At 42.8% G+C, this 12,636-nt stretch overlaps 1 protein-coding gene across 8 annotated transcripts in view; it reads right to left on the bottom strand.

Moving 5' to 3' along the window:
* Positions 1-2,191: 2,191 nt before the first annotated feature.
* The window catches only part of MAP4K4 (mitogen-activated protein kinase kinase kinase kinase 4), a 163,189-nt gene continuing 152,744 nt past the window's right edge, over positions 2,192-12,636 (bottom strand). For all 8 annotated transcript variants that reach the window (XM_076359720.1, XM_076359713.1, XM_076359744.1 and 5 more), the window contains 6 exons: positions 12,096-12,230; positions 9,141-9,241; positions 8,264-8,413; positions 7,307-7,466; positions 5,099-5,238; positions 2,192-4,349 (listed from right to left, as the gene is read on the bottom strand). In XM_076359720.1, coding sequence (XP_076215835.1) covers positions 4,266-4,349; positions 5,099-5,238; positions 7,307-7,466; positions 8,264-8,413; positions 9,141-9,241; positions 12,096-12,230 — 770 coding nt within the window. In that variant the 3' untranslated portion in view covers positions 2,192-4,265. The remainder of the gene's footprint in view (positions 4,350-5,098; positions 5,239-7,306; positions 7,467-8,263; positions 8,414-9,140; positions 9,242-12,095; positions 12,231-12,636) is intronic.

The following is a 12,636-nucleotide window of genomic DNA, read 5'->3' as shown; positions in this document are numbered from 1 at the left end:
TTGCACGTTCTCTGTTGCCTCTGCCAGCGCCCGCTGTGAAGCTCACACCTGGGGTTGCTGATTTCAGTTACTTACTGCATACTGTAATGAGCAACAGCTCGTATCTGTCTTCAGGACTAGCTAAGGTGCTCAACTATGCTAAGTATATTTAACTTAGGGAAGTCTTCAACAGGTCAAGAATGACTGACGGAAACCAGCAGCTCAGGAGCAGCAACTGGAGCGGAGCTGGCAGGAGCCTGACTGGTTGGGTCAGGTCCTGCTGGTTTGGTCCTGCTGGCTGGTTGGCTGGTCCTGCTAGTTTTATTAAGATCAGTCAGTACCTACGCTTGCAGAAGCGGAAAAGCTGCGGGGCTTGAGGATTTCAGATACCTTCGTCCATAGGAAGCAAGCGAAACCCTGAAACATTTTTCAACTTACACCACATCCCTTGCCTTCTGCAGATGGAAGTGCGAGGAAAGGCAGGAGCCCAGGAACACAGACTTCCTCCTCCTCTCGCAGAGACCAGCCCAGTCAGAAGGAAACATCTACTGCTTATCTCCACTCCAGAAAACAAACACAGCCCATGGTGGAAAAACATGGGCAAAGGCCAACAAGAACCCCGGGGCGGGGGGGGGGCAAACAGCGGCTTTGCTTCAAACCTGCTCAGTACTCATGGCTTACGACGCAGAAGGCCTTGAGTTTTTTGGAGCCATGCTTTTATGCCGTGCGAGAATCTGGCTCAGGATTCCCCTTCATCACACTCTCTTGGCAGTAAGTCATGCCAAAAAATCACATGCCTGAAAGTGGTGTGGTGGGAGGGCACGTTCGCAACGCACCCAGGCTCTCCTTTGTGCAACTTCTTCTTTCTGAACCACCGGGCACTTGCTAACGTTTCTAAGCTTTTCACTTTTCATTTTTTAAAGGAAAATTGTAATTCTCAAAAGAGCAACTGCACCAGGAGACAGAACTTTAAGGAAAAAAACAACAACAACAAAAAAGCCCTCAAAAGCCCACATTTATTGTCAAAGTCTCCAAAATTATGAGATTTGACAATAAGGCTTTTGTTCTTACGATACATGCAACTAGGCAACATGCAGCTTGATTTCTGCAGCCAGTAGATATTCAAAATACTTTCCACATACAATAGGTGTCAATTTGACTTTATTTAAGGAAAAACGGGGAAAAAACAGTAATTTCCATAATACACAGAAGACAAGTTAGATAGCACTGCAAAAAAAAGGCTGTGTGTTTTACTTGTCACCAGTCTGCTTTGCAGCTCTACGATTAGTAATTTTAATGCAGTTTGTCATTTTGTATTATTGTTTAGCATCTTTATAATCAGCAGAGTTTGGGGTTATAAATCACAAAAAGTGTACTACTACTACTATGAAAAACTAAAAAACCCACAAAAATCACTTTCAAATAAACCATAAATATGTGATGCACATTAGTGTAACAAAACCATTTTTGTAAACATTTTCTCCAACATAACATGTGCATAAGATAAAAAATAAAAACACTGCAGTCATACAAGTTAGGGTTACTTTGACTTAAAGATACAGAAAATTATTACTTATTAAAGCTTAAAACTAAACCTAGGAGCTTTTCTTTTCTTCTTTGCTTGCAAAAGCACTGTTTGAAGAGTTCGATGTCGGTATACGTAGTGGTTTTGTAATACTGTTTTTACCTTGCCGTGTTGGCACTCCTGCGGAGGCAGAAGCTGCCAGGCGGGCAGCCCCACCGAAGGAAGGAGATTCCCCCCCCCCCGGCAGCCTCAAAACTTCAACAGCACGTATCCGTGACCTGGGCATCCCTACAGTACTGGAGCATCTTCCTCTAGGTGAATAGCATCAGCTTTCAAGGACTAGATTAATTTTTGACCACATAGCGCTGGAAGATTTAAATCACGCAGACTGACATTCGATCGAATCAGCTTCGGCAAACTACACTACAGGGCAGCTGTGTGATTACACCCACATCTACCATCGCGTCGCGTTTCCGAGTCCCCTTTAGTTCATCATAGTACAAAAGGTTGATCGTTCTTCTGGCTGACCACACCAGGCCTGAAAAGAACACATCCTTCACCTTCAACGCTATCCAAAAGTCATACGATTAAAAAAAAATAGTTCTAGGTATTCCTCCACCAGCAAATGTAAGGCTTTCTTGAGTTTTGATTCTTTTGGGGGGGGGGGGGGGGGGAGGGAGGGGGGTGTGCACGCGCGTGCGCTGGCGGTACGCATTTACCGCTCGCTTTTCAACCGTCTACGATGTTCAAAAGAGAGTCTTCAGCAGCAACGCTGAGTGGGGTTGAAGGATTTACAGCAGTCAGATTTGACACCAAAAGAAGGGTCTGTCGAGTCTGAGCTTTGCACACTCGGTGCTCTTGGCTCTTAATTGATTGTGTGACCAGTCGCTCGAGCCATCAGCTTGACTGAATTGAAGAATACGTGTTTATAAAGCCCTACCTGTCATGCCATGAAGGAAAGTTAACCGCAGCAGAAGACAAAGCCCATGAAACACTGAGAGCCTGTTCACTGAATGAACAGCTTAAGGCAGCTGTCAACAAAGTACCCCACCAAAGGAATTAAAAAAAAAAAGTGAAAACAAAAAGGAAAATGGCTGAATCATGACACTGTGCATTATTACACCACCAACAGATTATTATACACTCAAGGTTTCTCAAGTAATGAACATGTAGCCATTAAACAAATTATTACTCTCAAGACATTTATTACAAATGTCAGAACTTATTCATAAAATAAAACTGACTTAAAAAAAAAAAAAAAAGAAAGAAAGAAAGCCAGAGCTGGGATCTTACATCTAAACACAGGTATACGCTGTTTTTATGAATAAGCAGTATTAACTACATTCTTAAAAGAGTTTTAGTGCATTGCATTCTTAAAAAAGAAAAACATCACCGCCCCAAAATGGTTCCTACAACATTTAACAGTTTATAGAACTAGCCTAGTTATTTTTACCTGCCTGTTACTAAGCCCACGTGTTAGAAGAGTGAAACCTCTGGTTTTAGGCTAAATTCAGACTTCTATTAAGGATGAAACTGGTTTAAAAAAATGCTTGCTTTACCAAATTTTGTAAGCAAATTACATTAATCAGTGTCTCACTGCCATACCGCTACCACTATTGCCCCAACGGACCACTCTCTCCTCCTGCTGAAACTTGCTACGCAATAACAGTCAGAAACCTTTCGATCTGGTAGTTTTGGTATTAAGATTAAATTAGACATTAATGGTTCTCATCTAAAAACGTATAAACTAAACCACCTCTTTTATTTTATGCATTAAAAACAATGAGGTAGGCACAAAAAATAAACATATGTAGTTTGGATTTTATTTCTTTTTTTTTTTCTTTTTTTTTTTTTTTTTTTAAGTTCTGCGAGTGCAGACTGTGGTAAAACTGTTGTTGCACTTCTAGGTTTAAACAAAAATTAAACCTTTAACTGAGGCAGTGCTAATACTGTGACATAACCAAGTTCTGGCCTAACACAGAATCATTATAGAAAATGAATTTTTTTTCTTTTTCTTTTTTCCTCTTTTTTTTTTTTTTTCCCTTTTTTATCATCTGCACATGTTTCAGGCAATACCTGGTACACAGAAAATGACTAAAGTTATTGGCCAGGCCAAAATAAAACTGCAGAAACAAAAAAACCCCAAGAATTCCACCCCAAGCCCCTTCCCACCCTCCCTGTCCCCAAAAAGAAGTTATCCTAGTCACTGTGTCTTTCACATTTTATAAATATTAACTTCTTAAAACCTCCACCTTCCTCTTTGTCCACATATTGTCACATTACAAAAAAAGAAATGTCAATTAAATACATTGTTAACATTACTAGACTAGATCTGCCCTCTGTTTCAGCCAGTCTGACTCTCTACACCACTTCTCACCTTCTCTTGCCTGCCTCCTGTCCACTCAACAGCATGTTCACCAAGTCTGGGGTTTTTTTTCCCCCTCTCTGTTTTAACACTAACAAACAGAGTCCTTCAAAGCCTAGGAATCCTGGAGCTGAAGGGAAAAGAAGACCTGTAGCTTTCTAGCGTGATCCCAAATCTCAAAGACATTGTAGCACCTGATGGCAATATCTTTACAGCACCAGCTGCGTCGCAGCCTCAGTTGAAAAACAAAAAGAAACCTAACACCAGTGATGCCTGCACACACATATACACAGAGTGCTGCATTCGTGCAGGTCTGTACTCCAGTTGAAAATAATTCCGAGTTATGAAGATCTCAGACTCTGGATGTCAGCAATTCCTCGCCAAATCCCACTGCTTCTACCAGCTCAGAAGAGAAGTCCTGCCAAGGGTCATGAAATAGACTTGACTGCTTCCACCCGACCGTACGGAGGCAAAGAAAACCTGCAAAGAAAAGAGATTGGTAAATTCAACAGGCAGGACAGCAGAGGCTCTAATTTGCCTTTACTGCCCCTGATATTTACAGTGCAACTGCAGTGGTGCGCTGGGTCCAGCGGGGATGGAGTTGACTTTCTTCATAGCACCCGTACGGTGCTGGGCTTTGCATTTGTGGCTAAACAGTGTTGCTAACACACCAGTGTTTTGGCTACTGCCGAACAGCGCTTGCACAGCATCAAGGCTTTCTCTCCGTCCCCCTCGCCCCTCAAAGGCCAGTGGGCTGGGGATGGGCAAGAGGCTGGGAGGGGACAATGCTGGGACAGCCGACCCAAACTGACCAAAGGGATGTCCCGTAACATGTAACATCATGCTCAGCGATAAAAGCTCAGGGAAAGGGAGAGGACGGGGGGGACATTGTGGTGATGACATTCGTCTTCCCAAGTAAGTGTTACGCGTGCTGAAGCACCGCTTCCCAGGAAGCGGCAGGACATCTGCCTGCCAACGGGAGGTTGTGAATGAATTCCTTATTTTGCCTGGCTTGCGTGTGCAGCTTTTGCTGTCCTTATTGAACTGTCTTTATCTTCATCCATGAGTCTTTTCGCCTTCCTTCTATTTTATCCCCATCCCATGGGAGAATGGAGTGAGCGAGAGGCTGGGTGGGTGCTTGGCTGCTGGTCGGGGTCAACCCACCACGAGTACCCAGTTAAAGAACACGTTTACCATCTTGGCAAGAAACTAGGGGGGGGGAATTATACCTTGTCATTGCGTTCGCATAAGAACTTGAGTCTTTGTGCCCTTTTGTGCATGAACACACCGTCCAAGTGTCCAGTTTCTACCGATCGTATTTCGATAGCTTTTTCTCCCCAGCCCATAATCTGGTTGGATCGGATGTACGCTTTGGGAAGAAAACACAGCACACAGCCCATTAGGACAGGTAGAGGGCAACATGGAGGAACTGAAAAAGCAGGGGAATATACTGACGCACCCTAGTTAAAAATGACCTGCATGTACTTATTATAACTACACACATATTCAGAGTGCCATTTCTCACTCCAGCATCTTCACGATGCCTAAAAATACCTTTTTTTTTTTTTTTTTTTTTTTTTTAATTTCCCTGTGGGTTTTCCACATTAGTAATACATGTCTTGCCTGAGCATTCATGACACAATGGGAACCTTCCAACCTTCAACTAAATGGAAGGAACATCGAGTTTTTACACAGGCTTTTTCTCCCCAAGTTTGGCAAAGAGACAGGCTAATTAGGTGTTGACAAGGAGAAAGCAGAACCCAAGGTTTCAACAGAATAAACCCATCCACTCCGGTATGTCCCCAGCACCAGCTCTGTGTCTTACAGTGTTATTTTCCCTCCTTGAAGGACTTTGTCAGCAAAAACAGAGAAAGAGGAAGAGGGAAAGGGAAAACTAGAAAAAAAATGAGCTAGCCTCCTTTAATAGGAGTAATACTTCAAAAACCTGCTCTCCTTCTTGAGAAAGCCAATTGGTCTGAAAAGTATTCTGTATATCTTAAAAGAGGTTCGTATTAAGCTCTCCAAGTGGAAATACTATCATTTGTCATACCGCTTTCCTTTGTGCACAAACAAAGCAAAAATTCAAGCCTTTTTCCTTAAGGGTGTCACTGGGGAAAACAGATTAGTAGTAGCATGAGGAAAAAAATCTGTTCTTGATAGCAGTAAAAAAATCAAATAAAGGAGGAAGTCACCAGCATTATGAAAAGGTATATTCAAACAGCAATTTGATGGATAGTCTTAGGAACGCTGCCAAAAATAACATATGGGAACTTAATGAAGAATAAGCTGTTGCCCCTGATTTGCATGCATACTTAACAGAAAAATAAAAAGAAGAAAATAGCTCTTAGCAAGCAAAATTTAAAAATATTTAATTTTGTAGTACTTCCCTTTTATAGAATTTTTCTCATATTAATTTTCAGTGAAATTATATCAAATTATCTGCTACTGTATAATGTACAGCTATAACATCGCATATACCATCATGCTGGAAATTTACTTATTTTTAAATATGTCACTAGTGGTAACTGGGCCAAAGAGCTTCTAAAAATTGTCAGATGAGATGTTCAGATGGTGTCGGCTGCCTCAGTGCCATTTACTTCACAGGCACTCCAGTCCCCAAAGGCTCTGCAATTTGCCAGCTGATAAATGCTGCTTGCTTTTAGATCTAGTCAAGAGTTAATCACCACAGGAGTGAATGTGTTGTGCATGAAACTCGTTTAAATTTCCTCCTCCATTATTGTTCGCGTTGCTCGAACAGCTATCAAGCTGTCATCTCCCAATACGTGCATCCATTCCGAAGCATGTAGAACTCAATGTGCCTGCCCAAGAAAAGGAAGGTGTGACCACAGCCCATACTACGCTCGGCACTGAAATACGGCAGCACAGGCAGTCAGAGGGATGCTGCTGTGCACTTATGTCCATAACAAATCTGTGCCCATTTTACTACACTCATTGCTCCCACTCTCAAAACTACCTTATTTTGAACTGGAGAGATTTGGGAGAATTACCATGCCAGGATAGATGAGCAATCTGCAGGTGAATGAAAGTAAACACATCAAATCAGATACACAGACATTATCAACATAGAATTACCCATAATATCTTACCCATCTGTCACCTTACACATCTTTATACTGAAAGGTTTCCACAACTTTGTGGCTGCCTAGCAAAAATTCTGTAGCCGCCCACGGAGGCCCTGATGTTTATTAAATGAGTTTTTCATTCCTGAACTCTGCAACTTGCTTGTTTGGATTTTGTTCTTAAAAACTCAGCACAAAACAGATCCATATGATTACTCTCTACTTTGCGCAGCTGTTTTCCAGGAATACTACAGCATCGCTGCTTCTGAATCTGAAGTCAAACCTGATGCACCTTCCTTCTGCACACACTCACACTCCCTAACAGCACGTGGTATTTGACTCTGCTGAGGTACTTACCAACTGAAGTTGGCATTTCTCCCCACTGCAGAACCACATCCTTCGTGATCCTTCCGTATGTGTTGACATAAACTCCTTCATCCTCGTAGCAGACCAGCAGCTCCATCCCATCCGTGTTTGGGAGAATGATGATTGCATGAGGTTGGATACTGCTCTGGATCTACAGAGATGGAAGAAAAGAGGAAGCCTTTTGTCTTAATGCCACAGAGCCTGCACTGGGAGAAAGGGTTGGGTGATTTTTTGATTTTGGCTGACAGCACATCAGGGATTCACTCACTTTAGAAGTGCTAGCTCTGCTCTCCCCAAGCTAGACACCCTACGCAGTGACAACAAAGACCTGGGAACCTTTGGGGCACAAATGCTCCCATCTTAAGGCAGACATCTAAAACCAGGAGTGCCCATTTCTTTCCATGGGCAGAAAGGGAGCCTGGGGCAAGCAGCCCAGATGCAGACCTCAGACCTCTGCACTGCAGTGAATGGTGCTTGGGGAGGTGCACGGCACACTGCAGGCCCATCTGACACCTCTGTGTACGATGAACAACAGGAAACCTTGGTAGCTAAGGCCACCTGGCCTTTGCCAACCCTGTTGAATCTTATCAGTGGGCTGCCATGTCATTTGTACTGCCACCTTCCCTGCAGCCTCTGCCGGGCATTTGCAATGCACTCGGCCATTTAGCTGCTACCCCTGAAACAGTCATGTTGGCCCATGTCAGATCTGAGTGGGCAGCTCCCAACCACAGAGACATACTGACCATGAGGAGAGGACAGAGAGTGAGGCACGAGCCCCTAAGCACAGGTGGCCGCATCTGCTTGGACCCCTCCTTGGACCCAATTTACCACTGCCAGCATCTGGCAGTGATCCACAGGAACAGCCCGACATGTTGGTCATCTGAGGAAAGGAAGAGGGGGGGAAATCCAGAAAGAAAGAAAAAACCCAGCCCCAGCAGCAGTTCTTACATGTGTTGGTAGATAAATATCATAGACTGATCCGGAATCCACATCAACAGCATGGAAGCCAGCGCAGGAGCCATAGATCACTTTTAGTCTCTGACCCTCTTCTACGGTTAGATCCACCAGCAATGGCTTATGTACCAATTCTCCAAACGACTGTAAGACAACCATCAGTGAGATTTACTTTACTGCTTAGAACCACAGTGGGTTTTATAAAAACATGCTCTAATGCACATATTATGGGTTTATTCCTCCCACGTCCCTCTGGTCCCCATCCACCAGACCAGTCAGGCTAACATGTCTCTCACGGACAAGGACAGATTACTCTGCAACCTGTTGCATTTCAATCACATAATACTGTAAGCTATTGTCTGTGAGGTTTACTCTAGTTGGTCTGTTTGTTTTTTAGTAAGAGTTGTTTTCCCCAAAGTTCAGGGCAATTTGACGCTCCCGTAGTGTTTACTTCAATCTGTACAACTGACAGTAACTGATTATCTGCAAATCAGTCTGGTAATTACACCAAGCCAGCTAACTTCATTCTTGCTGCATTCAAAAAACCAACAATGCTGAGTATCACTTAATGACTTGTTCTGCTCAGATGAAGATGTTTAGACTCAGTTCACTTCTCTCTGCCGCATGCTTTATTTATAGAGAGATGAAACAAACAGTTGTGATAGTGTCATTTTGATTATTAATTTATGCTCAGTTACAATTTAGAACTTTAAGTGTACTGCCTCTTAGAGCTAGAAAAGCTCTTAAATTAAAATATAATACGAAGTTCATGGCAGATTTACCAAAGAACTTGTAAGATGGCCATGATAAAATGTCGGAGCATTTTTGTAAAAGGGGTAACTGCAAGTGAATATATGAAATATACTGTTACCTTAAAGGCCATAAATTTATGGTATGGCTTTGGTGCCCATGCATAGACTTCCACAGAACTCTTCAATGCAATTACCAAGAACTTGATTCTTTCATATTTTACTGAAATTAAAACAAAACAAAAAAAGAATTCAGCAGTAATTCCAAAGTCATGCCAATTACTTCAGGAAAGCAGAAAATGACAATATTTCTCCATACTTACACACATTTGGAGGTTTCTAGTAACGCTGCATTTTAGGATTGCTAATTCTATGTAGTTAAGTATGTTGACACATTTATGCCACAAAAATCATTACTCTTATCAGTAACTGAACCTGTCACCATGTTCTGAATTACCTAATTGCTATACACTTATTTACTCTTATTTTTTTCCACATTAGACTTAGTGGAATGAGTAAGCACTCTTGATAGTGCTTACTCATCAAGACAAGAAAATTGGTTTTCAGACGGGACATTTCCAATAATAGAAGCCTATGACTGTGGCAGAGTGTATTCTTTGTCCCTAAAGCCCGTGAGAACTCATTTGAAAAGAAAAAAAAGAAAAAATCCACAGAATTTATCAGAAATAAAATGTCATGACACAGCTGATCCACAAATTCTCGAATATACCTCTGTTCCCACATTCCAACAGCTGGCTAAATTAACCATCAAAAAAAGCTCTGTTCACTACTTCTGTTTTCAGGAGGGGAATGATAAAGTCTAGAAACAGCCATTCAAGAAGTGTTGCTGGATCCGCCACTTCCAGCTGCCATGTGGATTTGGGAAGGAACAGATCATGGGGACTTCCAAATGTTGAGGTTTGTTAACCTCTTTCCAGCACTCTTTTTGGGGAGAAGAAAAAAAAATAGCATTATGGATGACACTGAGAAACCTCAGGAGGTTTCTGCTACCTCTTTACCCCAAGTTTCAGGGGAATATAACGCTTTTCCAAAACAATGAGTAATTCTGTGCACCTTCACCTTCTGCCATTATATCTCCCAACTAAAACTGATTTTGAAACATGGCAGGAGTGAAAATCTCAGACTTGTGCGAAGAACACTTCTTTAATAATTTTTAAATAATTTTAATAATTATTATTAAAAGAATAATATTTCAATGCCTTTTAGATATCTTACTACTGTACAAGGTTGCAGTTGTCTCTTGGTAGGTAACAGGGAGACAAAGCTACTACTTGCTCCCTTTCTACTCTGCAGGGAAGCAAGAGTACTGAACTGTAAGTGTTAAAGGACTTGACACTTTTTCAACAGACAAAAAGAAGTCTCTCAACCTCCACAGCTGTACCGACTGAAAAACAGAGCTTTTGTTCAGTCTTGTCTAGCTTACAAGACTTCTTGGAATTTTTTCTCGGGGAAGAGGGGGTTGTCGAACAAAACCACCTTATCTATGAAAGGGGACCTTTGATAATCCTCATTCTTTGCTCTGGGTGCTATCTGGGAATTCACCCAAATCTTAAGTTTTAAAAGAGCAATTTATCATTTAGAGGAGCCAAAAATTGCCTGAAGCAACCAGGATCCATAAATACCACTTCACACTGACGTCCGAGACCCCTGTTGCATCAAAGAGACAAGGAAGCTATCAGTGCCAGCTGCCTCGGTGGCAGCCTCCAGACCGCGAGCCCAACTATTGGCAGAACTCATCCTTCTTGGGAACTGAAGCGCAGCTGTCAAAGAGGCCTCTCACTACCTGAAGAAGTCATCTATGGTTCAGAGGGAAGTTCAGTGCCAGGCTGCAGCCCAGGGTAACAAACCCCTCTTCATCTGGAAGAGAATGCTCTTTGTTTCACACGCTTCCCTGCTGGAAAGCCTCCTTTCAATAGCTGTTAATGTATTGTTAACAGGCCACTTCATTATGCTGCTGACACCCTGGGGTATGATACCAGAGAAATACATTATTAATTGGTTTTGGGGTCAAGCTCCTGGTTCAGCAGTCACTTACTGCCATCGGTACTGATTACGCCCCACTAGCAGGTTTTACCAAGAGCACACGCATGACAGGAGGAGACTGAGCTCGGTCCGATTGCTGCTGCTCCACATTGACTGACACAGCTGGAAAGGAACTGAGCTGGCTCTTAGGAGAAAACCAAATCAAAGGCAACATCCAGGGCCCATTAAGATGCATCATGAGGCTGAAGCAGGAGAAAGAGCTCTTGGTTCATATCCCCACCTGCAGGGCACCAGGCTCACTGCATACTCTGCTGACAGTGAATGCTACATGTCTTTCACTAGGTTTGGTGAAAGTTTCTATGCCAAATCCATTTAAATGACTTAAAACCACTCAAAGGCACCTGCCTAGTGAAAACATGCTTTATCCCATAACTGTACTGCAGTGGATCTGAGACGGCATTAGGAAATTTCATAGGCTAAAGGGAATCAATGAATCATCTTGAAGTTAAACATATGCTTCTGTTCCCAGATGCCTCCGCAAAGCTCGTGCACTAGCTGGGCTTGCTTTCTCCTCCCACTCTCTTGTCTTTTCCTCTTCTTTTTTTTCCCCCAGTTTTTAAAATCTACATTAAAGAGGAGACTTTTTTCATTCCGTTCCAGCATGTGATTTCATCACAGTAAATCAGGGAAACCTGTTAGTGAAGAGAACAGCTGCTGGTTGACAAGAGTCCCTCTGTTACCTAAAGGGTCTAACAGAGGTGGCAAAACATTACCAGCCCTCATTGTCCATATTAGCACTCTCCTGGAAGCTGCATCCGCCACGGGAAGGAAACAGATGGGGATTTGCGCCCGCTCCAGTTCACAGCCCAGCATCCCACCGCAAAACCTCTCCCATATTCAGTTTAACCCAGTAACTTGCCACCTATTCTGGTGCTTTGCCAGAAAAGTTCGCCCTGAGAGATAGGGAAGACAGAAATAAAACCAAATCTTAAGCCCAGCAGCTACACGCACTGCAGTTCCCTTTCTCAGCCAGCTTTTATCCCGATGATTTGATTACCGCATTCGCTACTCACCAACTTTATAGTGCACACAGCCTTCCAAGTCGCCCACCGTCGTCCAGCCCTGTTTCTTTTCTACTTCAGGGTCATTGTGAAGGATTTTATTTCTTAACCAGGACAAATAGTAGACTCGCAACTTGTTCTTCTTACCTGACCACAAAATGAAAAAGATTGGTGTATCTCCATAGGAAGGTCAGTGCAAAAAAACCCTGCCCAAGCAAAGAGAAAGCCCCGCAGAGCAAACCAAAATGACAATGAAGGAGAAACTGCTGCAGCCAGAGAGATCTCCCTCAGTTTTTATGTCCACAACAGCTTTACTTCAGACTCCACCCAAACACACGCTTTCCCGACAATCAATGACAGAGACACATGGTAATACCACATGAACATAAGATGACAAACTCAAGGGAACAGCTCTTCGGTTGTCTGGCTCTTAGGACGCAAACAACTTTTATTAAAAAAAGGTTATACTCCCACAACAAAAGCACCAGAGAGGCATGCACCGAGATAAAAAAAAAAAATATACAGCTGAGTCAGAACGGCTCTTTTTCGCACA

This window comes from Aptenodytes patagonicus, chromosome 1, assembly GCF_965638725.1.
Source record: "Aptenodytes patagonicus chromosome 1, bAptPat1.pri.cur, whole genome shotgun sequence".
NCBI lineage: Eukaryota > Metazoa > Chordata > Aves > Sphenisciformes > Spheniscidae > Aptenodytes > Aptenodytes patagonicus.
The sequence above is the reverse complement of the archived record's forward strand: the minus strand, read 5'-3'. Positions and strand labels throughout refer to the sequence as shown.